Source organism: Dermochelys coriacea, chromosome 23, assembly GCF_009764565.3.
Source record: "Dermochelys coriacea isolate rDerCor1 chromosome 23, rDerCor1.pri.v4, whole genome shotgun sequence".
In the NCBI taxonomy this organism is placed as follows: Eukaryota; Metazoa; Chordata; order Testudines; family Dermochelyidae; genus Dermochelys; species Dermochelys coriacea.
The window spans coordinates 16405199-16430630 of record NC_050090.1 but is presented as its reverse complement, the minus strand read 5'-3'; the positions used below and the strand labels follow the sequence as shown (position 1 = coordinate 16430630).

General features: G+C 58.7%; 3 protein-coding genes and 1 long non-coding RNA gene across 14 annotated transcripts; 3 read left to right on the top strand and 1 right to left on the bottom strand.

The window, feature by feature from the left end:
• The first annotated feature begins 106 nt into the window (after positions 1-106).
• TIMM17B (translocase of inner mitochondrial membrane 17B) lies at positions 107-3340 on the top strand. Its single transcript, XM_038382368.2, has 6 exons — positions 107-264; positions 1127-1226; positions 1448-1511; positions 1636-1764; positions 1885-1995; positions 2354-3340. The coding sequence occupies exons 1-6, from the start codon at positions 239-241 to the stop codon at positions 2440-2442; spliced, it is 519 nt and encodes a 172-aa protein (XP_038238296.1). The 5' UTR covers positions 107-238; the 3' UTR covers positions 2443-3340.
• Positions 3242-12684, top strand: CDK20 (cyclin dependent kinase 20). Of its 8 annotated transcripts, none has more exons than XM_043501579.1 (10): positions 3242-3342; positions 5321-5422; positions 5695-5808; positions 7146-7334; positions 7433-7554; positions 7780-7842; positions 8633-8756; positions 8865-9020; positions 9322-9544; positions 9687-9863. In XM_043501579.1, the coding sequence occupies exons 2-9, from the start codon at positions 5348-5350 to the stop codon at positions 9508-9510; spliced, it is 1032 nt and encodes a 343-aa protein (XP_043357514.1). In that variant the 5' UTR covers positions 3242-3342; positions 5321-5347; the 3' UTR covers positions 9511-9544; positions 9687-9863. The 8 variants fall into 8 exon arrangements, with proteins under 8 accessions (XP_043357514.1, XP_043357513.1, XP_043357516.1 ...); XM_043501578.1 differs by lacking the exon at positions 3242-3342 and adding an exon at positions 3439-4304; XM_043501581.1 differs by lacking the exon at positions 3242-3342 and adding an exon at positions 4712-4743.
• On the bottom strand, positions 11441-18330 carry LOC119847511. Its single transcript, XR_006276788.1, has 2 exons — positions 18191-18330; positions 11441-13039 (listed from the first exon to the last, which is right to left on the bottom strand). It is a non-coding gene; the product is annotated as an uncharacterized LOC119847511 (long non-coding RNA).
• GATA1 (GATA binding protein 1) lies at positions 14202-25139 on the top strand. Of its 4 annotated transcripts, XM_038382366.2 has the most exons (7): positions 16027-16362; positions 18211-18248; positions 21904-22097; positions 22688-23074; positions 23172-23317; positions 23618-23743; positions 24220-25139. In XM_038382366.2, the coding sequence occupies exons 3-7, from the start codon at positions 21926-21928 to the stop codon at positions 24517-24519; spliced, it is 1131 nt and encodes a 376-aa protein (XP_038238294.1). In that variant the 5' UTR covers positions 16027-16362; positions 18211-18248; positions 21904-21925; the 3' UTR covers positions 24520-25139. The 4 variants fall into 4 exon arrangements, with proteins under 4 accessions (XP_043357519.1, XP_038238295.1, XP_038238294.1 ...); XM_043501584.1 differs by lacking the exons at positions 16027-16362; positions 18211-18248 and adding an exon at positions 14202-14225; XM_038382367.2 differs by lacking the exon at positions 18211-18248 and having other exon boundaries at positions 16025-16362.
• Positions 25140-25432: the final 293 nt, after the last annotated feature.

Sequence of the window (25432 nt, the reverse complement as noted above, 5' to 3'; positions counted from 1 at the left end):
ATCTCCTCGTCACGTGCTCACAGGGCCGGAAAAGCGGGTTCTCCTCCGCCACGTGACTCAACTGACCAATCAGAGCTAAAAGAGCTCCCGGCGCCTTTATGTGACGTACGGGGGGCAAACACACGTGATCCCAGCTGTCCAATAAGAGGCCGCGGGGGACTCTCACCCGTTACGTTAAGGGTGGAACAAGGGGGTGGAGCGGTGCACCCATGTGACCGCGCGGTCGCGGCTTGGAGCCATGGAGGAATATGCCCGGGAGCCCTGGTGAGCGACCGGGACCGGGGTCAGCCTCCCCCCGCGCGGGGCACTTGGTACCACCCCGCGGGCGAGTCCAGTGGGAGGGGCCTGAGGGCCGCTACCTTGGGGGCGGGGTGACCGGCGGGTCCAGAGCGGAGCCTCCCCCCACGTGTTTGGTCCCTTGGTAGCTCCCAGCCTATTGGGTGTCTCAGGGTGAGCGAGTCTATTGGGGGAGCGGGGGACCCCTCTCCGCAATGGACTTGCCTATCACCCCATTGATACCCCTATTCGTGGTCACTTGGTATGTCCCTGCCCTTTGGTGTCTATGGCCGGGCGAGTTCATTGGGGGAGAAATGGGGGGGTGGAAGAAAAGGGCCTGCCCCCGCTCTCTCATAGGCTCCATGGGCTGGGAGATACTAAGTCACCGTGGCAGAGCGGGTTGGGAAATACCAAAAGCACAAGAATAGAAGGGGTGTCTGTACCACGTGGTATTGCCCTGGCAAGGCAGGGGGGTTTATTATTGTAGGGTCCATTGCTGTGCAGGAGGAATTGTTGTTGTTGGGTCTCTTCTCGCTGGTGGCGTGGCGGGGGAGGGGATGGGGTGCGTGAGGCGAGGTTGGCGCTGGGGGGGGGGGGGTTGTAGGGTTGGCCGCGGGAGGGGATTGTTATTGTAGGGTCTCTTTTCTCCAGCTCGCTGCTGGTCTGTGGGTGGAGGAATTATTTACCGTAGGGTCGGCCGTCCCGAGGGAAGGGGGGCTATCCTGGGGTCACTCTCGTGGGGTTGGCAGGGATCTGTAGGGTTTCCACCGCCGGCTTGTTGTAGGGTTTCTCCCAGGTTTGTCTGTCAGGTCTCCCAACCTGGCTAACCGCCTCCCTTCTCCTCCGGCAGCCCATGGCGCATCGTGGACGACTGTGGCGGTGCCTTCACCATGGGGATGATCGGTGGAGGGGTCTTCCAGGCCATCAAGGGCTTCCGGAACGCCCCCGTGGTGAGTCCCGCCCTGCCCCCCGACACCCTCCGTCGCCAGCTGGACCCAGGCTCTGGATCCTGTTGATGTGATTCCCTTCTTTCTCATGGCGCTGGGCCCTCCTGGCTGGGGTGGGCCACATGCCTGAGGGGTAGCTCCTTGATCGCTATGGGGGGGAGGGGAGAATTGGGGGGCTATGCAGCATCTCACCCCAACTCTTCCTCTGCTGCTTTCCCTCCTAGGGCGTCCGACACCGGTTCAAAGGGAGCGTCAGTGCCATCCGCATCAGAGCGCCGCAGATTGGAGGTGAGGGGGGATGTTGCATGGGGGGTGGGTGAGGCGGGCGGTGTAGGGAGCCTGGGCCGGGGGGATCCCAGCAGCCGGGAAGGGGGCCGAGGTGTATCTAATCACCACTCCCTCCTTTCCCCAGGTAGCTTTGCAGTCTGGGGGGGCCTTTTCTCCACCATCGACTGCGGCCTGGTGAAGATGAGGGGGAAGGAAGATCCCTGGAACTCAATCACCAGTGGGGCCCTCACAGGGGCCGTGCTCGCCTCCCGCAGTGAGTGTCCTGTGCAGTGCTCCATGCTGGTCCCCACCTGCTGCCTGGTCCTGACTGCCAGGGGAGAGTGGCCCCTGGCCAGGTGCCACTATCTCTTTTTAATGCATCTCTTCTTCCCAGGTGGCCCGTTGGCCATGGTCGGCTCAGCCATGATGGGAGGGATTTTACTGGCCTTGATAGAAGGAGTTGGGATCTTACTCACCAGATATACAGCACAGCAATTCCAGAACTGTAAGGATTGGCTGGGGCTGGGCTAGCAGGGGCTGTGGGTCGGGAGTGAGGGGCACTGGCAGAGCTGGGGTGAGCCCAGGGCTGGGCTGGCAGGGGGCTGCGGGTTGGGAGTGAGGAGCACTATGGGGGGGCAAGGCGGGGCTAGCAGGGGGCTGTGGGTTGGTTGGGAGTGCTGGGGGAGGGCTGGGCTACCAGGGACTGCGGATCACAATGAAGGGGCCCCAGCCTAGGTGGCTGTATTTCAGCACTGGTCAGGCTGTCCCTGTGTGGCATTGTGGGGCTGTTCCCAAGCTGCCCCACCCAGAGGTGGCTGCATCTCTGCCTTCTCACTAATAGTTTTGTTCTCCCCCCCCACTAGCTAACCCTTTCGGTGAAGACCCCAGTCAGCTGCCCCTGAAGGACAGCCCAGCGCCTCCAGGATACCCAGGCTACGGACAATATCAATGAAGCTCTTTGTACTTGGGGGTCCCCTCTATTTTGGGGGGGGTGGCAGCTATAGCTAATTCGCCCCTCCCCCTTGCCGGTGCTCAGGATATGATTCCAGCCACATGTCTCTCCAGTTCTTGGATTCTCCCCCAGGAGGCGATGCTGAATGGGCTTGTGGAGGGGAGAGGGGTTTGTTGAGAGCCCTTCTAAATTTGTGTATTTTGGGGGGAGCTTGGCATGAGGGCTGGGGACTATGGGGCAGGGGATTGTTCTATATTTCCTTGCTACTACAGTATACACTGGGGGGGTTGGCATCTGCTCTCAGTGGGGAGCCTCCTTCTTGGAGCTAAGACCCCCCCCGTGCGGAAGTGCTCCTATTTCCAGCTTAAAAATAGAGTTCAGTACATGCCTGAAAGGGCAAGAGGTGGCTGTATCACCCTGTTTAGCTGGGGTGAAATATAGGGGGGCTGCAGGGTTGTAGATAGGCACCCCCCAGTGCAGGGCTGGGAGCACCCCATCTTACTGCAGCCCCCTGAACCTTGTAGTGACACGGTGCCTCAGTGTTAGAGGTTTCCTAGCATCCTTGCTCCTGAGATGGGGGGCTGGGGAGAGGCATCTCTTGGAATGAAGGCAGGTGGGTCTCTTGAAATCAGTATGACATAAAACAGTACACCCATGGGCTGTCTTGCCCCCCTGTGGAACCCCCCCCAAAAGGGGTGTGATCTCCATTTTCATAACCAGTGAATTCTGATGTCCCCTCAATCCAGCTGTGAAACCCCACCTTGGTGTGTATCCCTAACCTGTCCCAATTAAGGTTCTGAGCCCAATTTCACCTCTTTTAGAGTGTTTGTATTTAAAGATGTTTTTAAAGGTGTCGGCTTTCTTTATTTCCAGGTGCAAAATAGAGAAAGTGACTTGCTGGTGTGTCAGTGTTTAATGATCTGCCTTCTGGGGGGGTGCTGTGATGCAGGGATGGGGGTGGAGTTTGGTGGGTGGAGCAGTGGGGGCTGGGAGCCAGGACTTCTGGGAGGGAAGTGGGGTCCAGTGGTTGTAGGTGGGGGACCCTGTTTGTCTTCCATCAGCTTCAGTTCTCTCTGGTTAAATGAAGAGAGAATCCCCCTCTTGGGGAGCAGTAGAGGGGAGCTGAACCAGCTGTCTGATCATTCCATCCTCCACTGAGGAGAGTATGAGATTGGACCTCAGCTCGTCCAGCAGACGGCAGCACCGCCAGAGCGAGAGACCCTCCCCCTGGCTGTCATGGACCTATTCAGGCAGTCTCTGCTTTTAAGTGTTTGCACTCTTGATCGGACAAAATGCCCCATTGCAGAGAGAGGGAAACCGAGGCATGGAAAGAGGTGTGTCTGGCACAGAACCAAGGGTTGAATTCTAGCAGCCTGACTTGCCAGCCCGGGGGTTAACCTCTGCTCCTCCCTTGTACCATCAGCCCCCAACTACAGTCCCTCCCTTTCGCTCTCACGGTCCCCCCGCAAATTCATCTCCACACGTGCCTGGGCTTAATGAGCTTGAGATGCCTTTCTTGGGGCATCTCCTGCTTTCTACTGAACCCCCAGGGCTGATCCATTTCAAAATCCCCTGTGCGGTCCTAACCAGCTGTGGGCAGCAGCCTATGAGTTGGGGGGGGGCACTGGAGGGTCACAGTCAGAGACACCCTAAACACCAGCAACTGCTGTTTCAGTACCTCTGTCCCTACTCTTCTCAGAGATGGGCTGGGAACCCAGGAGTCCTGGCTCCCAGCCCCCCCTGCTCTAACCAGCGGAGCCAAGAAGAGAGCCCAGGAGAACCTGCCGTAACCACTAGCTCCTGTCAAGGCAGGCATGGATGCTTTGTGGCAGAAGAGCCCCCCCCATCCTGTGCCCCCTGAGGTGGGGAATGGGCCCCCCACGTGAAGGGCTGATTTCCCAGACAGACACGTGACGGGGAGGGAGGGTACACAGCCCCTGGCAGCAGGGCATGGCAAGGAATTTGCCAGCAAAGGGCTGGGGATGGGGCGCAGTGGAGGAGACTGGGACCCTTTGGGGCAGGGAGGTTGGGGGAGGGAACCCACCAGTGGGCACCAAATGGGGTGGTGGATTTGGGCATTTTAAAGCCAGGGTGGGGCTGGCAGCCAGGACTCCTGGGTTTCTGCGCATGGGGGCTCCAAGGGGTGGGGAGCTCCCGTGCTAGGGACTTCTGGGGGCAGAGCCAGGCACTAGATGGACGGGGGGGTGGTCAGAGAATCCCAGCGCCGGGGGGGAACCCCGGAGTCCGGGCTCCCCGCCCCTTGTCATGTGACTGGGCCCCGGTTGCCAGGGCGCCCGCCAGGTACTGGGGCTGTGGGGGGGGGAGAGCGCGGCGCGGTGCATTGTGGGAAGGGGCGCCCCCCTCTTCTGGGATGCCTCAAGAATTGGGGGTAGCCAGGGAGGGAGCAGTGCATTGTGGGATGGGGCGGTCCTATGGGGCAAGAAAGCAGTGCATTATGGGACAGGGTACCCCCCAGTATCCCACAATGCACTGCGGATGCCCCAGAAATTGGGGAGGGGGTTGCCTGGAGCAGTGCATTGTGGGAAGCTAAAGGAGGTTCCCCCCCACAGATATGGGGTGAGGAAACAGTGGGTTTTGAAACAGGACACCCCCTGATATCCCACAATGCACTGTGGGTGCTTTAGTAATGGGGGTATGGCCTGGGACAGGCAGCAATGCATTATGGGATGGGGCTCCCCCAATAACGCACAGTGGACTGCAGGTGCCCAGTCCTGGGGTTCCCTCAGTGTATGGGGTGAGGAGCAGGGCATTATGGGACAGGGCAAATCCCACACATACCCCTGGTATGCCACAATGCCAAGTGCCCCTTTCGGGGGTGGAGGGCTCCTAATAGGGTGTAAATTCCTCTCCCCCACAGGTCCCAGTGCAAACCAGTCAGCCCAGCATGGATCAGTACAGCATCCTGGGCAGGATCGGGGAAGGGGCCCACGGCATCGTCTTCAAAGCCAAGAACATAGAGGTGATGTCCCCCTCATCAATCTGATCCCCACAGCTGGGCTGGGGCCAGGCCGCCAGGGTTCTCTCCCCAGCTCCGAGGGGGAGTGGGGGTCTAGTGATTGGGGCAGGGGGCAGGAGCCAAACACACCAGGTTCTCTCCCTGGCTCTGGGGTGGAGCAGAGAGGATGCCTGGTTCTCTCCCTGGCTCTGGGAGGGGGAGGGATCTAGTGGTTGGGGCGGGGGGGGGGAGCTAGGACTCCTGGGTTCTATTCTCACTGTATCCCTGCTCCACAGTCGGGGGAGACTGTGGCGCTGAAGAAGGTTGCTCTGCGGAGACTGGAGGATGGGATCCCGAACCAGGCGCTGCGGGAGATCAAAGCGCTACAGGAGATGGAGGAGAATCAGCATGTGAGTGGGGGGCAGGGAGCCAGGACTCCTGGAGTTCTCTCCTTGGCTCTGGGAGGGGACTGGGGTTTAGTGGGGTCTGGGCAAGGTGACCTCTTGGGGTCCCTTTCAGTCCTACAGCACTGGGGTTCTGTGATGGCAAAGCCATTGTGTTGGGGGTAAGAAATAGAAACCCCAGGGAATGGTTTCTCCGCTTCCACTACCTGGCCTGCAGCTATCCTATCCTCCTGTCTCTGGGATGCTGCCTTCGTTCGTTCTTTCTTGTTCCCCTGTTTCTTTTTTCCTTTCTCTGTATTCTTTCTTTCATTTTCTCTGCTTCTTTTTTTCTCTTTCTCTCTTTTCGTTCATTCGCTTCTAGAGCTGGGCAAAACAAAATCAACAAAGAGTGAAACTGCCCCAAAATGCAGTTTTCGAGGCACCAAAACTGTTTGAAAATTCAAGTTTCCATCAACCTCCACAAAAAACACTGGGGGGGGGGGGTGGGAGAGAACCATCAAAGGTTTTATTGTGACCCAAATGAATTTTGTCATGTTTGTTTGGGCGAGAAAAAACTGAAAAAATTCAGTTAGAAACTAACCAAGTTTTTCCCCAATCGATCCATCGATCTATCTATCTATCCTCTGTATTATATTCCCTTTTTTTCTTTTCATCTCTGTTTATTTTTCCTTCATTCCTTTCTCTGGATCTCTTTTTTCTCTCTTTTCTTAAAAAGAAAAGGAGGACTTGTGGCACCTTAGAGACTAACAATTAGTTAGCGTAAGCTTTCGTGAGCTACAGCGCACTCATTGATTCATTCATATGAATGAGCTGTAGCTCACGAAAGCTTACGCTCAATAAATTTGTTAGTCTCTAAGGTCCACAAGTCCTCCTTTTCTTTTTTGCGAATACAGACTAACACGGCTGCTACTCTGATTTCTCTTTTCTTGTTTCACTCTTTTCTCTATATTACATTCCCTGTCTCGGTCTTTGTTTTTCATCCCTCTTTTTTTTTTCTCTTGGTTCATTTTTTTCTCTGGATTTTTTTTCTGTTTTTCTTTTTTCTATATTACATTTTCTTTCTTTCTTTCTTTCTTTTTCTTGTTGCTGAGAGATAGTTGGTAATTTAAGATGCCAAGAAAGCAGAAGAAGTGAGGTATGGGTGGGTGTTCACCTGTCTATCTGGAAGATTCGGCAACACAGGACCGCTGAACTGGTTAGGGGCAGCAGACACTGGGATGGGTAGGCCCATGACTCGGACCAAAGGCAAGATACTGGGGTCTATGGGCTCGTAGCTGAGACCTGGCGTGCCCGGGACACCAGGCTGGCTGGGCTCACGGCTCTGCCCATCTTCCCCGTCACAGGTGGTGAAGCTGAAGGCCGTGTTCCCCCATGGCGCAGGCTTCGTGCTTGTGTTCGAGTACATGCTGTCGGACTTGGCCGAGGTGATCCGCAACGCCCAGCAGCCCCTCACGCAGGCCCAGGTGAAAGGCTACATGCTCATGCTGCTGCAGGGGGTGGCCTTCTGCCACGCCAATAACATCATGCACCGGGTGAGTCCAACCCCTCACCCCCCAGCCCCTCTGGGGAGAGAACCCAGGAGTCCTGACTCCCATCCCTCCTGCTGTAAGCCACTCATTGTCCCCAGCAGGATCTGAAACCAGCCAATTTACTCATCAGCTCTTCGGGGCAGCTGAAGATTGCAGATTTTGGCCTTGCCAGGGTGTTCTCCAGTGACGCAGGCCGGCTCTACAGCCACCAGGTGGCCACCAGGTGAGTGGGAGTGTCCGGGCTCGGGGCTGGGAGCCAGGACTCCTGGGTTCTCTCCCTGGCTCCGGGATGCAGGTGGGGTCTAGTGGCTAGAGCAGGGGGGCTGGGAGCCAGGACTCCTGGGTTCTCTCCCTGGCTCTGGGAGTGGAGCGGGGTCTAGTGGGTTAGAGCGGGAGAGGCTAGTGGCTGGTATGGAGGTATGTAACTGTCTCTCTGACTCCCCGTTAGGTGGTACCGCGCCCCGGAGCTTCTGTATGGTGCCCGGAAGTATGACGAAGGGGTGGATTTGTGGTGAGCTCCCCGGCCCCTCATGTATTAGAAGCCCCCTACTCCAGTCTCCCTTCCATGCTTGAGCCCTGCTATGGCTGGTCTGTGCCTCTTTAGTGTGAATCCCCACCCCCCACTGATGTGGGGGTCAGGAACACAGCGATCTCTCCTGGAGTCGGATTCGATTGCATACTTAATTAAGGGGCATGGCCAAGGGGCCCTCCCTCCTTAATCCAGCCTTAGCCGTGCCTTGTTCGCCCTGTCCCCTAGCTAGTCTCTCCCCACATAATCACACCGCCCAACCCTCTTTACAGGGAGCCAGACCACAGAGCAGGGCACTAGAGGGGGTCTCAGCCCCCACACAGCCCTCTGTGTATGCGGGGGGTCTCTTTCCCACACCCCGCAGCGGAGACGTGACAGGGCGGTTCGCACTTCTGCAAGCAACTGGCTCAGGCTCTCTGCAGACTCAGGCAGCACCCCCGTATCCGTTACACTCAGGCCGTTTGTACTTCTGCGAGCAGTCGGCTCTTCGGGCGGGTGTCGCGTTTTGACACTTCTCTCCCCAGACGGGAATCCCAGGAATTCCTGTTGTTTTTTTAATCCTGAAGGCCCAGAGTGTCTCATGTGGGGTGCGGGGGCCATGTCTGAGCCCTAAATGATCTTCCCCACCCCCTCTGCGGCACAGCAGTAACTGGGGGCAGCGAGGGTTGCCCTGCAGACCCCAGGGACACTGGGGGACAGGGTTCAGTCAACCCTGGGGTTCCATAACCCCCCCAACCCCTGGCCTGCTCCCCCTTTTCTGTGTCTGCTCCAGGGCTGTGGGCTGCATTTTTGCTGAACTGCTGAACAATTCGCCCCTCTTCCCTGGGGAGAATGACATCGAACAGCTCTGCTGTGTGCTCCGGGTGCTGGGCACCCCCAGCCAGCGCGTCTGGCCGGTGAGTGGCGGAGGGGTCTCCCCCCAGCTCTGGGGGCTAGTGGTTAGAGCAGGCGGGGCTGGGACTCCAGGACTCCTGGGTTTTCTAACCACACGTCTCCCATGGCAGGAGATCACAGAGCTGCCTGACTACAACAAGATCTCGTTCAAAGACAACCCGCCCATCCCGCTGGAGGAGGTGCTGCCCGACGCCCCCCCACAGGCCCTGCAGCTCCTCAAGCACTTCCTGATCTACCCTTCCCGGGAGCGCGTGAGGGCAGCCCAGGTAAGGGAGCCCCCTCCTCTCCCAGAGCCTGGAGAGAACCCAGGAGTCCTGGCTCCCAGCCCTTACCACCCCTTGCTCCAATCCACTGCACCCCACTCCCCTCCATCCCCAATCTCCCCTGAGTGCTAGGGGGTGCCGAGGGGTGAGAGCCGGGCAGGGGACTCAGCAGGGGGTGCTCTGCTAGAATTGGGGGGTGCAATACCTCAAGCTGCCACCAGAGGGCGACCCAGGCTCTGCCATTAGTCAGCTGTGCCACTGGGGCAGGGGTGTTACCAGGTTAACCCTTTCTTCCCCCCCCCAGGCATTGCTGCATCCCTATTTCTTCACCCCCCCGCTGCCCGCCCACCACTCGGAGCTCCCCGTTCCCCAGCGCGGGGGCAGAAAGGCCCGGCAGGGACCCCAGCACCAACGCGACTTCCACGTCGAGCGGCCCGTGGAAGAGTCTGTGGTGGACCCCGAATGGGTGGCCCCTTATGTGATGCGAGGGTGAAGATGGGACATGGGGCCTGTCCCCTCTAGGGGACGCTGGCTCCCATCCGGCCCTAGGGCAGGGACTGGCTGGCTTGGGGGGTGGGGAATGGGGCACAGGCCTCTCCCCTCTGGGCGGTGCCAGCTCCCATCCGGCCCCAGGGCGGGGACTGGCTGGCTCAAGGGAGTGGGGAACAGGATGGCTCTGAATCAGCCCTGTGGAGGGTGAAGATTGGCCCCAGATCCCTGTATAGTCCCTGTAATAGGGACCCCCAGTCTGTCTGTCCCCCCAACATCTCCCCCTCTGGTTCCTGGTGCTTTCTGGATTCTGTGGTGACTCTGAGTTTTGTAATTAAATGGCTTTCGTTTACTGTGGACTGACTCCTGGCCCCTTTCCTGGAAATGCCCCGCCCCCTGGTCTGGTTCTGTTTGTGGGAGCCAGGGCTCCTAGGTTCTCTCCACAGCTCTGGGAGGGGAAGGGGGGCTAGTGAGTTAAAGCAGGGGGGCTGGGAGCCAGGACTCCTGGGTTCTCTCTCTGGCTCTGGGAGGGGAGTGGGGTCTGGTAGTTAGAGCTGGGGGGCTGGGAGCCAGGACTCCTGGGTTCACTCCTGAGCTCTGGGATGGGAGTGGGGCTAGTGGTTAGAGCAGGGGGAGCTGAAGGTCAGGACTCCTGGGTTCAGTCTCCGGCTCTGCCTTGCTCCCCGATTCTCCTGGCAGTGACAGGCGGGTGACAGCAGCCCAGCCTGAGCCGGGAGATAGCATTATCTCTGTCGCCATGCGCCTGCCTCTCGGCTGTGCTAGCATGGTTGGGGGGTGGAGGGAACAGGGTTGGTTGGCCATGGAGCCCTCACTTTCCTCCCCTGCTCTGGCCTTGTCTCCCTCCGTTCCTACTCTCTAGGCCTGTCCTGCTCTCGCGTGCTTTCGTTCTTCACGTCTCTTTCACTTCTTCCTCTCGCACGTGTCTCACACTCTTTCCCTCCGGCCTCCCTTCCTTCGGTCGCTGTCAGGCCCTGTCTTTCGCTGTCTCGCTCTCCACCTGTCACCCTCATCCTCTTTCATTAGCACCTTCTCCTGCCCATCTGTCCTGCTTTCCGTGATCTCCTGGCCTCTTTCACTCCATCGTTCATCTGGGTGATGGCCCATTGCGCCGGGCGCTGTACGGTGTCTATTAGGTGTCTATTAGGTGTCTCCTAGGCACCCTAGCCACAGTCCAGGACCCCACTGTGCCAGGCGCTGTACAAACACACAACTAAAAGACAGTCCCTGCCCCCCGCAGAGCTTCCCGTCGGAGACAAGGGACCCAGGGTGGTTCCAAACCGGGGACTGCAAGGGAACGACAGGTCCCTATTGCAGCCAGCTCCATGCCCCGGCAGCCTCCCCCTTGCCAAGGTTTTCCCTGAGGTGTCATGGCAGAGGAGGCGAAGAACTGGGTGGATGTCAGCGGGACCGTGCTCCCAAGCCCGAAGATGCTCGCTGGGGAGTGACACGGGCGGCGGAGGCTGGGGTCGGGGGCATGGCAAGGGCAGGGGCAGAAGTGGAGCTCCGGGTAGCGACGGTGCTAGATTGACTGCCGGAGACCTTATACAGTCCTAGATTCCTCGCTCCGAAGAGTCACTGCTTCTCAGGACAGAGGCCCCACCCTTCGCACGGCCGGCGTTCTTGTTCCTACATGGACACGTTCACATTTAGCCATATACGAAACCACACATTGTTAGCTTATGCCCGGGTTCCCAGGCACTCCTGGTGCCTCGGTGGCTGTGACCTGCCCCCCTGCAGAATTTACCCACCATCTTTGAGCCATCTGCAAACTTTATCAGGGATGATTTTATATTTTCTTCTAGGGCATTAATTAACATGCCTGGCCGAGAACTGATTCCGGGGGACCCCACTGGAAACAGACCCACTCAAGGATCATTCCCCGTTTACAGCTACATTCTGAGATCTATCAGTTATCTGGTTTTTAAGCCATTTAATGTGGGTTGTGTTAATGTTACATTGTGTGAATTTTTAATCCGTATCATGTGCGACCAGGTCAAACGCCTCGGCGAAGTCTGCTTGTTACATCAGCACTGTCACCTTTAGCAACCAAACGTGTAATCTTGTCAAAAAAAGATATCAAGTTAGTTTGACCGGATCTATTTTCCGTAAACCCCTGTTGATTGGCATTAATTACATCACTCTCTTTTAATTCTTCATTGATCAAGTCCTGTATCAGCCCCTCTGTTCTCTTTCCCAGGATGGATGTCAGGCTGACAGGCCTATAATTACCCAGATCATCCCATTCACCCTCTTTTAAAAAACTGGCACGTTGATTTATTATAGTCTTCTGGACCCCAGTGCTGCAAAGCAACAGTACAGCCAGCTCCTCGGCCAGCTCTTTTAAAACTCTTGGATTGAAGTTCTCCGGGCCTCATGATTTAAAAATGTTTGATTTTTAGTAGTGTCTTTGTAGCATTCTCCAGAGACACTAGTGGAATGGAAACAATGTTGTCATCAGTCGTCCAATGAGCCTGCAATGTCTGGGTTTTTTTACACAGAACAGAAATATTTATTGACAGCGTCTGCCTGTTCTGTGCTAGTATTGATAAGTTTACCATTTCATCAAGGAACGGACCGTTCTCAGGATCCTTTTTGTACCTCATGTGGTTAAAAAAAAACCCCTCCTTCTCATTGTCCAAATGGCTTATGTCTGATGTGCCAGAGAAGGGGGTGTCAGTGGAGGGCTGCAAGCGTTCGAAAACGCATTAGATAAGTTCATGGCAGATCGGTCCATCAATGGCTATTAGCCAGGATGGCTAGGGCCGCCTCCCCATGCTCTGGGTGTCCCTAAACCTCTGACTGCCAGTAACTGGGACTGGGTGACGGGTGGATCTCGGTTCATTCCCTCTGAAGCATCTGGCGTTGGCCGCTGTCGGCAGCGATTGGACTGACCCATCGTGGCCGTTCTTCTCTTCTTAGGGGCAATGTGGTCAGAAAAATGGGCTTGGAGGAGGGTTTCGGGGCCCCCCCTTTCCGGGCGGGGACAAACCGGACAAGATTGCATGGACAATGCGGTGGGGCGAGGAGAGCGGTAAGCCGGCTGGATGGAGAGGAAAAGCTGGATCTTGAGGATGTCGGGTGGCATCTTCAAGACTTCCACGGAGTCCGCACGTGAGAGGGAGGCCCACGTCGACTGTGACAGGCAAGCTGGGGCTAGGAGCTGGTTAGATAGCCAGGAGATGGCTGGAGTTTTGCTTGGTGAGGTCGATCTGGGAGTGGAGGCAGGAGTTATACCTGGGTTTGCAGGAGGGAGAAGGTGCAGATGAAGAAGAGAATGACCGAGCCCCGGGGAGGTGGGAGGAGAGCCAAGAACAGATGGAGTCAGGGAAGCTGAGATGCTCAGAAAAAGAGTGAGGTGGAGAGTGGATACTCCTCCTTTCATGTGATCTTTCAGTCATTGATTCTTTCTGTGTCGTCCTTCAGTGCACCCTTTGCAGAATCTTTCTTTCTTTCTCTCTCATTGTTCCTATCTTAGACCCTTGCAGAGCTCGGTAAGCTGCAGAATTTTTTCCCTATCAATAAGAAAATAAAACAACCTAGGAAAGACCAGGCAAAAAATTTGGTTAAGTTTTAAAAAAAAGAAATGAGGACATGCCAGATAGTTTAAGGTTCCTGCAGTAAACTTTGATTTTGAGCTCGGGGTCTCGTCATGCCAGGCGCTGCCCAGACCCCACCCACAATCAGGGCCACCCGGGCGCTGCCCATACCCCGACCAATCGAGGGCTGGCTTGGTTCTCATGTATAAAATACCTTTCCAGGGAGAGAATCCTGGGCTCCAACAAACTCGTTACTCTCTCGGCAAAAGGCAGAATAAGAACCCACGGCTGGGGGTTAAAGCCAGACGCAGCCCAGCTGGAAATGCAGCCCTGACTTTTCCCAGCGCGGGTGATGAGCCCTCAGAACAAACCGCCTGGGGACATGGTGGATTCCCCTACTCCCATGGGGTCAGATCCGGGCCAGATCCCTTTACGGAAGGGGCTTTAGCCAAGTCAGTGGGCTCAGCGCAGGGAGACCCTCGGTGAAATTCACCAGCCTGGGCTATATGGGAGGTCAGCCTTGGTGGTCTAAGGGGCTTTTCTAGCCGGTCCCCATGGTTTGTGGCAAATTCATTGCACCCCCAGGGGCTCCGTGACCCCCCCATGCCCCAACCCCTCTTATTCACAGACTCCCTCTGTGACCCCTAATTTCCTCCATGCCAGTGGCTCTGGGTGCCCCCTAATCTCCCCAGAGCAGGGTCCCCCATTCTGCCCCCCCATGCCAGGAACTCTCTGTGCCCCTCATTTTCACCACCCTTCTCTGAGGGGTCATTTATTCAAGGGGTCCCCCGGTTACGCTCCCTCAGGGAGCTGGCCTGGAGAAGGTGTCAGTTTCTCATCCCCCACCTGTGGGCTCTTTGATCTCCACTCAATGGCCAAGGTGCTAAAACAGTGGCCGTGCTAACCAGATGCCGGGCGGGGGCTCCCCATGTATCCCCCCCATTTTCTAATTTCCTCCCCCTCCCCAAATCCGCAGACTCCTGCCCGTCGGTGCCCGGAATGTCCTCAGGAAATTTGGAAAGGACTGACTGCGGCATCTGGCAGTTGTTGCCTGATGCATGGGTGGAGACACACCGGGATGGTGAGCATGAGACCTTTGCCAGCTCGGCCAGGGGCAAGATTAGACTCACCCGCCAGCTGAGCTCCGCCTCAGGGAAAGAGGGTGAGTGGATGGAGATTCTCCGCTACTGGGTAGCAGTATAGGGAGCATGACACACAGCTGAGTTTTCACAGAGGGCCCTGCTGTTTACGCACAGAGCAGGGCCCGTCCCCTGCAGCAGGGACAGATGCGCATGCACACAGCAGGGCTTCTCCTCTCCAGCAGGGGGCATCAGGGTCCCCCCACCAGCCTTGTCCATTACAATCTTATTACAACAAGCCTTATGTTATGATCCTGCTGTGCTTAATGTAGGTCCTACTGTATTTACTAGCCCAATGACACTGATCTCTGCTTGATAGTGCTGAGGGAGCTGTCCCAGGACTGGGCTAGCAGGGGCTGCGGGTTGGGAGTGAGGGGCACCGACGGGGCTGTGGGAAGCCCAGGGCTGGGCTAGCGGGGGCTGTGGGTCGGGAGTGAGAGGCACCGGCAGGGCTGTGTTGGAGGGTGGGGAGGGCTAGGGCTGTGGGTCGGGAGTGAGGGGCACCACGGAGCTGGTTTGGACTCATCTCTCTCTCTCTCTCTCTCTCTCTCTCTTGCTCAGCTCCTTCCCCTTTATCTGGCGCTGGGAGATAAGCGGGTGTTTTTCAGAGAATCGGTCGCTGGCTTCCCCTGAAGTCTGGGTGAGACTCACCCCCCGCCCTCCCCGCCTGCCTGTGTGCAGGGCCAGGGTTTCATCTGAGCCAGTCCTGACAGAGAATCTGCATCAGTTTCTATCAGCCAGTGTCTCAGGGACACCCCCATCTACAGCCGCAGTGGGGGTCTAGTGGGTTAGAGCTCAGGGGGCTAGGAGCAGGACTCCTGGGTTCTCTCCTTGAGTCTGGAAGGGGAGTGGGGTCTAGTGGTTAGAGCGGGGGGGGGCGCTGGGAGCCAGGACTCCTGGGTTCTCTCCCCAGCTCTGGGAGAGGAGTGGGGTCTAGTGGGTAAGAGCATGGGGGCTGGGAGCCAGGACTCCTGGGTTCTCTCCACTGCTCTGGGACACTAGCAGAGGTCAGGAAGACTCTGCGGCCCTCCCACCCCAGATGCAGCAGAGAGTCTGGGGGCATCTCCCCCACCCACATCTGTTATTCCCAAGCTGCCCCCCTGCCCTGCCCGCCCCAGCCCCATGGCGTGGGTTGTTCCAGGCCCCATCACCGAGAATCCGCCAACCGCCAGTGCCTGAGCCTGGCATCAGATAAGGGCTTATCGGGGACTTCCAGGCCTGCTGCCATAACCTCCCCAGGCCCCAAACTGGCTGGGCGGTTAGTGGGGCAGGGAATTGGGCCTGGGGCCTGTCCCCTCTGGGGGGCGCCAGCTCCCACCCAGCCCCAAGACAGGGACTGGCTGGCTCAGGGGGGTGGGGAATGGGGCACAGGGCCTGTCCCCTCTAGGGGGCATTGGCTCCCATCCGGTCCCGGAGCAGGGGCTGGCTGAGGTGGACGGGAAACGGGGCCCATGGCCTGTCCCCTCCAGGAGGTGCCGGCTATGATCTACCCCTGCGTGTGAAATCTCTAGGGATGCTGTGTGATGATAGACCAGTTGCCACCTCCCCATGTATCCACCGTTGCGTCCCCTCCCCTGGACGAGCGTGGGGGTACCGCACCAAGACCCCAAAACTCCCAGCCCCCCCATCCAGTGTTTACCTGCCTCCTCCCACTGAGCCAGGGAGAGAACCCAGGCATCCTGCCTCCCAGCCCCATCCTTCCACTAGACCCTAGTCTCCCCCCAGAGAACCCAGGAGTTCTGGCTCCCAGCCCCCTGCCTCCCAACCACTAGACCCATCTCCTTCTACACCAGAGAGAGTTTGGGGGGCTAGTTTTCTCTCTCCGCTGTACATTGGGGGGTAATTGAGTTCTCCAGGGTGGGGGGCAAGAGCCCCCCAGCTGTTCTCCCCCTCCCCTCTCTGTGCCCCACAAGAGCCCGTCCCGTCTCAGAAGGCGGGATCTCACCCGCCTGGACTGCTGTGTCATTTTTAGCGTCTCTGTCCCCCCCCCCTCCCTTCTTTCCGTCTGTCTCTCGGCGCCACCAGCAAGTTGGGGCCGACCCGCGGCCTGGTAGATCTGGGGGAGCTCGCTGCTCTTCAAACCCCCCCCTCCAAATTCACCACTGGTCCACCTGGCACCGCATGGGGGCCCCCCCCCAAATTTTTTTTGCCCAGCTGTAGGTGAGTGTCAATCCGAGGCCAGTGGGGGACAGGTGGCATCCAGGTTTGAGCAGTTGTAAAGAGAGACCGATGGACAGAACGAATCGGGACCGGACGGGGTGGTGTGCAGGCAGTGCAAACAGTGGGCTGGCACGGGGGTGCCAGGGGGCATTGGGAACGGAGGGCTGTCGTGGTGGTACCAGGGGGCAGTGGGCACGGTGGGCTGGCACAGGGGTACCAGGGGGCAATGGGAACGGAGGGCCGTGGAGGTCGTCGGTCGCTCAAGAGCCAAACCAGGAAAGGGGCAAGGCTGGAAGGGGAGAGAAGGAACCGAGTAAAGGGCCAGAGTGGAGGGACCGGTGTCCTGTCCGCACAGCTGAGTTGTTCGTGGCCCAGCAATGGAGCGCTGGGGATCGAGGGGCAGGGTGAGGGGATGGGGATGGAGAGGGAGTGGGTGTGCTTTGGGATGGACCGGGGGAGAGAGAGGGGTGCGTATTGGGGGGATGGATGAAGGGCAGGCTGTGGAGGGATGGGTGGATGGAGGGGTTTAGTGGGGAGATTAGGGGGTGGGGGAAGGGATGGGGGTGGGTGGAAGGGGGGATTTGGGGGGATGGGATAGATGGAGGGGTGGGGGACAGTGGCAGGATGGGTGGATGGAGGGGTTTGGGGATGGGTAGAGGGGTGTGAGTGGGATGGAGGGGTGGGGGGAAGGGATGGAGGGGCTTGGGGGAAGGATGGGGTGGAAAGATGGGGTGTGAGTGGGATGGAGGGGTGGGGGCAGTGGCAGGATGGGTGCATGGAGGGGTTTGGGGGATGGATGGAGGGGTCTGGGGGGATGGAGGGGTTTGGGGGAGGGGTGTGAGCGGGATGGAGGGGTGGGGGGCAGTGGCAGGGTGGGTGCATGGAGGGGTTTGGGGGATGGATGGAGGGGTCTGGGGGGATGGAGGGGTTTGGGGGAGGGGTGTGAGCGGGATGGAGGGGTGGGGGGCAGTGGCAGGGTGGGTGCATGGAGGGGTTTGGGGGATGGGTGGATGGGTGTGGGGGGGATGGAGGGGTTTGGGGGAGGGGTGTGAGCGAGATGGAGGGGTGGGGGGCAGTGGCAGGATGGGTGCATAGAGGGGTTTGGGGGTTGGATGGAGGGGTGTGGGGGGGATGGAGAGGTTGGGGGGAGGGGTGTGAATGGGATGGAGGGGTGTGGGGCAGACGGAGGTGGGTGGGGGCGTGGGGCAGATGGATGGATGATAGGGGGACGGATGGATTGCACTAGAAAAAGAAGTGAGAAGACTGGCAGGTCCCAGCAGGTCCCTTCCAGGTTAATGTCTGGGTTTCCTTCCCCGAATGATTTCCACCCCCCATTTGAGTTCCCGCTGGTCATGTGGGATCTGGGGGGGGCGGGAATTTCCATCTCCCATTGACCGGCAGAATGGTCAATTGTCTCAAGATGTCCAGTCCCGTGTGTGGGCGTCCGGGTCAGGGAGGGAGAGACCTCCCCCACCTAGAGACACTTTTCCAGCCCCCCCCACCGCACATCCAACTGTTTAAAAACCTGGTTCAGTGATGAATATTCTACTCCGCTCCTGGAACCAGGGAGAGAACCCAGGAGTCTAGGCTCCCAGCACCCACCCCCCAACCACTAGACCCCACTCCCCTCCCAGAGCTGGGGAGAGAACCCAGGAGTCCGGGCTCCCAGCCCCTCTGCTCTAACCACCAGGCCCTCCCAGAGACAGGGAGAGAACCCAGGAGTCCTGGTTGCCAGCCTCCCCCAACCCACCAGCCCTCCCTCCTCTGAGTACTGAGTGAGGGTGCAATAAAAGGGAGAATTCGATATCCCAGGGGATCAGAAATTTACCTTCTGTTCTCTTCTCTCAGCCTCCTGGACGCCTGGGTTCTTTCGAAGCCTTTGCAAGGTAAATGGGGGGGTGGGGGCATCACCCTTGGCTGTGGGGGGGGGTGCGGGGGTTACAATACACCTTGTTCTACCCACTGAGCTGTGTAGGGGCAAATCTGTCACTGCTGTGTGATCCGCCCGTCAAGGCAAGGGAGATAAAAATTATCTCCCAGCTATTCCTTATCTGAGGCCCTAACCCCGATAACAGCTGTACAATCGTTGGGCCCACACACGTCCTATTTCCTCCCCCCCTCCAGCCTGGTACACACCCACACAATGCACAGATCCTGCGATGCTGGAGTTGAATGTGAATATGGTTCAAGGAGATGCAAGTGGGGGTGATGGGGGGTGCACAGGGCACTGGGGGGTGTTTGGAGTGGGGCGGTGTTTGGATTGTGGTGGTGTGCGTCTGCGTTTGGCTTGTTTGGCTTTGTGCTGGTGCTGAGGGTGTGTCTCCTTGGGTTGTGTGTCTGTCTTTGGGAGGTGTGTGTTTGGGTTGTTTGTCTTTGCGGTGGTGTTGAGGGTGTCTCCCCTTGGGGGGGGTGTATGTGTAGGAGTGGGTGGGTGAGATTCTGTGGCCTGTGCTGTGCAGGAGGTCGGACTAGATGATCAGAATGGTCCCTTCTGACCTTAGTATCTATGAATCTATGTGTGTGTCTCTGGGTTGTGTTTTGTAGTGTTCAGGGTGTTTGTGTTTGGGTTGTGTCTTTGTCTTTGGGTTGTGGTGGTGTTTGGGTGTTTGTGGTGGTGGTGAGGGGGTGTCCCCTTGGGTTGTGTCTCTTTGTGTGTCTGTCTCTGGGATGTGGTGGTGTGTGTATTTAGGTAGTATGTCTTTGCGGTGGTGTTGAGGGGTATCTCTCTTTGGGTTGTGTCTCTTTGTGTGGGTCTGGGCTTTGTTTTTTGTAGTGTGGTGGGTGGGTATATTTGGGTTGTGTCTTTGTCTGTCTTTGGGTTGTGGTAGTGTGTCTGTGTTTGGGTTGTGTGTCTTGGTGGTGGTGGTGAGAGTCTCTCTCTTTGGGTTGTTTCTCTTAGTGTGGGTCTGGGCTGTGTTTTTGTAGTGTTGAGGTTGTGTGTCTGTGTGTTTGGACTGTAGCTTTTTGTGTGTGTTGTTTACACTGCGTGTCTTTGTGTGGTTTGGGCTGTGGTGGTGGGGTGTGTGTGCGCTGTTTGGGACTGCCTGTGCGGTGTGTTTCATATGGCGGGCGATAGTTTCGGTGGCTGTGACTTGGTGTGTTGTTTGTGTTGATTTGGCATGTCTGTGTGGGCTGCTGTGTTTTCCTGCAGGTGTTTGTTTGGTGGGTGTGTATCTCTTATCTGTGTGTGTGGCAGAGGTCTGTGTTGGCTTGTGTTTGTTGTATCCGTGGGTTAGCAGCGTGTTGGGGGCTTTTTGGGGAAGTATTTCCCTGAGAGTGGCGTTGGACGTGTGAGTCTTGTTCTGGGGATGCTGAGTGTTGGCTTTTTGGGGTGTTTGTGTGTTTTTCCAAGGTGTGGTATTTTGGAGAGTGCTTTTGTGTGTGTGTTGGGGGGCTTGTGTGTTGCAGAGGGAGTTGTGATTTCTCTGCACTTCGGGCTGGATTTCTTTGCCTGTCTTTGTAATGTGCAGGTGTGTGTGTATCCATCCCTGATGCCCCCTACTGGAGGTCCTGAGCCCTGCTGTGTGTGTGTGTGTCCTTGTGGTCTGGGATTGTGTGTTGTTTCGGGGCAGTGGTTTGTGTGTGTGTCTCGATTGTGGTGAGGTGGCACCATGGAGGTGTTTAAGTATTGGCAAGGGGTGTGCATTTGTGCGATGTGGGTGTGCTGAGTGTGTGTCCCGGGTGGGTGCGTGTTCGTGCGTTGGGAGCAGGGCTGGGTTGAATTGTGACTTACCAATGGACATAAGATTAAAAAAGCAACAAAATTCAAAACGTGAGAAGGATACAACAGGGCACAGAATGGTGTGGGGATTATATACACCCCGACCAATCTGTACACAGAGCTGGGGAGAGAACCCAGGTGTCCTGGCTCCCAGCCCCCGCTTCGTTGTGGGTGGTTAGTTCGCTTCTCCCCCTTCCTCCCCCCCGTGTTATCTGCCCCATCTCTGCTGCGTTGGCAGGGATGAGGCAAGGGCAGCTTTTGAAATCAGCTTTGAGACCGTGCCAACTTCGTCTGCACTGTGCCACCCTCCCCCCCTCATACACGTACCCGGCAGCCAGGACTCCTGGGTTCAATCCCTGAGTCAGGGAGAGGAGTGGGGGCTAGTGGTTAGAGCAGGGGAGGGGAACCAGGTGTCCTGGGTTCTGTGTGAGGGGACAGGCACCATGCCCCATCCCCCTGAGCCAGCCAGGCCCCGTGCTGGGGCCGGGTGGGAGCCAACATGCCCGGGAGGGGGCAGGCCCTGGCTTAAGTCTTTGGCGGACATTGTGGGGGCTGCATGTGAGATCAGGGGGCAGATAGGGCCGGGAGGCACCAGTTCTGAGAACGAGAGGCTTGGAGTGCCTGATGGGGGGGAGAGAGAGAGGCAGAGAGATGCAGAGATTGGCCGGGCGGCAGGGGCAGCACCTTCCGAGGTAACCCCCCTAGACCAGAGGGGAGCCCAGGGACGGGGTATATAGGGGCGGGGTCACCGGGGCCTGCCTGGCTGGCTGGAGACAGAAAGGTGGGGCTTGGTAGACAGAGGGGTCTTGGATTGAGGGGTGGGCATGGGGGGGATGAAAGGGGGATGGAGGGACGGGGGGGCGTGGGGGGATGGATGGGGGTGGGGGAGATGGAGGGGTGTGTCAGGAGGGATATGTGGAGGGGGGGATGAATGGAGGGAGGGGCACGGGGGGATGGATGGGGTGGGGGAGATGGAGGGCTGTGGAGGGGGGATGTAGGAAGGGGAGATGGATGGAGGAAGGGGGGATTCAGACATCGGGGGAGAGGGACAGACCCATAAGCCCCACGTTTCCCCTTGTGGCCCCAGGACCTCTTGCTCCGCCCTGGCCTGTTTCCCTCCCCCTCCCCAGTCCTTGTCCTCGGGCCCATTCTCCAGTCTGCCCATTCCCCGCTGGGGCCCCCCCATCCCGCCCACCCCCAGCATCTCTCAGTGCCCTTCCCTAGCTGAGGACTGAGCAGGTGGGTTTCCTTCACCAGACCCTGTAGTGGTGAGAATGGTGACCTGGCTGGTGCATGCACGGCCCTACCCTTGAGATGCCAACCATTAACCCTTTATGAACTGTTTGACATGCAAAGCATGGCCAGCCAGCAGCCTTGGGGGGCAAATCCCTCCCGGCTTGTCCCAGTCCGGCCCAATTCGCACGTGGAATTGCTGTGTTTCCACGCTAGTGAGCAGCCGTTTTTGCACATGGCCTCTCTCAGGAATGGGATTCTGCTCCATGGGAACGTGTCATCATGGGGGGCAGACGGATGATGGGGAGCCGGCCCCTCGCGTTGTCTGGCCCTTCAGGGGCTTGTGGCTGAGGGAGCATGGGCTGGCATTGCCTCCTCTTAAACAGCCCTGACTTTGCTTTGCTTTTGGCTGCTTCTCTAACCACTAGATCTCACTCCCCTCCCCAAGACAGGGATGGAACCCCAGAGTTCTGGCTCCCTGCCGCCTCGCTCTAACCAGTACACCCCACTTCCCTCCCAGAGCCAGGGAGAGGACCCAGGAGTCCTGACACCCTGTGTCTTGTCCCTCATGTAAATTCCCCATCTAGGTCAGGAGCTCTTGTGTCCGGGATGGATTTTGCCACCCTGGGGGGGCAGGAGATGGCCCCCCATTTCCTGGAGCCCCCCCTCCTGCCACCGGCCGATGAATCTGCCGTCTTCTTCCACGGAGCTGAGGGCGGGGACCCCGGCGCGCTCGCTACCTACTTCTCCCGGACACCGGAGTCCTACCGCAATCCGTCAGGTGGGTGGCCAGAGCCCGCACGCCCAGCTACGTGGCCAGGGACCCCCCGCCCCGAAACCCAGCTGGGGACACCCCCCCGCCGTTTCACCACTGCAGGGCTCCTTGGAGGGGCATCGCCTGGGGCTGCCCATAGAAGGCCCTATGCCATAGTCACACTGTTGCCATGGGGTCCCTGGCACCATTACCATGGGCTGCGGTTGCTACAGGACCACGGTTGCCGTGGTTTCCAGCAGCAGATTCACACTGCCGCCATGGCTGCCTGTGGTGTTGCCAAGGCTCCTGCAATGGGGGGGGCCTGCCTGGTTACCAGGGCAACAGTGCCATTGCTATGCCATTGTGTGGGGTTGTTGTGGTCACCATGGTGCCCACCTGCGTTGCCATGGCCCTCACCCCCTGGATTCACTGCAATTGTCAGGGTTTCTCCTGCCAAGGTTGCCATGGTTCCCTGTGGCTTCATCCCATGGCTGCCGTGGCCCTTGCCACGCCTTGGCGACAGTTTTTGTGTCCCTGTGGCAGCTGTGGGTTCCCCTCAGGTGCCCCTGACCACCCCCCCCACTAACCCTCCTCCTCTCCTTTTCCACCCCCTGCAGCACGCCCAGTGTACCCTCTCCTCAACGGGCTGCAGTGGGTGGATGGGCACCCCTACACCACGGCCGGCTGGACCCCCGTCTCCTATGGCAAGCCCCAGGCCGGGGTCCCCCTCTATCCAGCTCCCCCCTCCTCCTCTTCCTACAGCCCCCCCTCACCCAAGGAGCAGCCTCCCGAGGACAAGGGCAGCCCCAAGTTTCTGGAGATGCTGAAGACTGAGCCGATGAGCCCCCCCACTGCCGAGCTGCTGACGTTGGGGTCCCCCACCGGGGCCCCCCACCCCGCCTACACCGGGACCCCAGAACTCGGGTTCTATCAGCCCAGCGGGAGCCCCCTGATGGCTGGGTACTCCCCCAAACTCAGGGGGCCGCTGCAGCTGTCCCCATGCGGTGAGAGCTTCCTTCAGGCTGGCGGGTGTGCGGGGGTCGGCACCCTCTGCGGGGAGAGGCCCCATCACTGACTCAGTTTCCCTCTCCCATCCCTCAGAGGCGCGGGAGTGTGTGAACTGTGGAGCCACGGCCACACCCCTGTGGCGCCGGGACGGCACCGGGCACTACCTGTGTAACGCCTGCGGGCTGTACCACAAGATGAATGGGCAGAACCGGCCCCTCATCCGGCCCAAGAAACGCTTGGTGAGTGGGGACTCGCCCCCCCATTTCCCTGGGGTCCCCCTGGACCCTCTGCCACTCCCATGACATCCCCCCCGCTCCAGTCTCCCCTGACATGTTCCGCTCCCGTGAGATCTCCCTGGACCAGCCTGCCCCAACACCCCCTTCCCCTCCCATGAGACCCCCCCTCCGACCCAGCCTCCTCCAACACCCCCTTCCCCTCCCATGACACCCCTCCATGCCCTGCCCCCATGCCCTGGGTGTGGGTGCCAGACTCGTCTCCCCTGCGCCTGCCCACTCCCCGCTCCCCTGTCTCTCCCCCAGATTGTCAGCAAACGAGCGGGCACCCAGTGCAGCAACTGCCAGACAAGCACCACCACCCTATGGCGCCGCAACGCCAGCGGGGAGCCCGTCTGCAACGCCTGCGGCCTCTACTACAAACTGCACAACGTGAGCCGGACGCTGGGGTTCTCTGCCCAGCTCTGGGAGAGGAGTGGGGTCTAGTAGTTAGAGCGGGGGAATCCAGGACTCCTGGGTTCTCTGCCCAGCTCTGGGAGGGGAGTGGGGTCTGGTGGTTAGAGCGGGGGGGGATCCAGAACTCCTGGGTTCTCTGCCCAGCTCTGGGAGGGGAGTGGGGTCTGGTGGTTAGAGCGGGGGGGGGATCCAGAACTCCTGGGTTCTCTGCCCAGCTCTGGGAGGGGAGTGGGGTCTAGTGGTTAGAGCGGGGGGGGGGAGCCAGGATGCCTGAGTTGTCTCCCAGGTCTGGGAGAGGAGTGGGGTCTGGTAGTTAGAGCAGGGGGGGCTGGGAGCCAGGACTCCTGGGTTCTCTCCCCAGCTCTGGGAGGGGAGGAGGTCTATTGGTTAGTGTGGAGGTTGGGGGGACCCCGGATGCCTGGGTGCCATCCCTCTCCCCTTCCCCCCTGCAGGTCAATCGCCCCCTGACGATGCGGAAAGACGGCATCCAGACCCGCAACCGCAAAGTGTCCGGCAAGGGCAAGAAACGCCGGGGGGTGGGTCCAGGCGAGGGGGGGGCTGGGCTCCCCGCCCCGCTCGAACTGCTCTCCCCCCTGGGCGAGGACCCCGGCTCCCTCTACACCTTGAGCCCCATGGTCCTGTCCAGCCACCTGCTCCCCTACTCCCACTCCACCCATCACCTCCTTGGCCCTCCCCCAGCCACCTACCATCCCCCCCACGCCTCCCCGGAGGCAGGCACCTCGCTGGGGTGATAGGTGGCCCCTCGCAGAAGGAGGCAGAGCTGGAACAAGGGGGAAGCCGGGGAGACATTGGGGTACAGCTGTTTGGGGTGGTCGCCCCCCAGCCACGAAGTTGGGGAATGGGCCGAAGGGGGCAGAGTGTTGGGGTACAGGGGGATTCTCCTCACCTCAGCAACTGCAAGGATTGGGGGGCTCTCCTTAGAAATGGGGCCACCCCCACACAGGCCTCCCTGAGTCCATCCCCCTACCATCTGTCCATCCCTGCAGCACCCCATCCATTTTCCCCCCCATACCCTCCCGTCTGTCCATGCCTCCCCCATCCGTCCATCTGTCCCTCCCTCCATCCACCCGGCTGCTTTCAAAGGAAAGACCCCCCCCTCATTTCTACCCTCCTCTGTGCCTGGGTTTCCCCTTCAGCCCCCCAAATCCTGACACAGGGAGCTTCCCCCTATTCTTCCTCCCACACCCTCAACCCTTGAGTCCCCCGAATGAACCCATCCCCCCCATGATCCAGCACTGGCTGTGATAGGATGCCCCATTTTTACTCGCCCTTCTGGCACCCTGATATATTGTGGGTTAAAAATATATTATATGGAAACCACATTTTAAAATATATTCTATATTTCTTGTAATGACTTGGGTGTCATGTGTTTCAATGCCTCTGGGGTGAAGTGGGGGGCTCAGTTTGGGGGTGCAGGGTTGTCCTTCCAGAAACAGCCCCAAATTAGTGCAGCTGGGTTGAGCAATGTGGCTGGGGGGGACTGTGGGTTGGGAGGGGGCTGGATTGGTGTTTAACTATTGGGGTGCATGCTCCAGTTTGGAGAGATCATCTTAGTCTAGATACACCCCAAAACCTATGCCACTGTTTTTGAGCAGCATGCATGGGTGGGGGGCTCTGACTGGGGAGCTGGTTAGCTGTTCAACT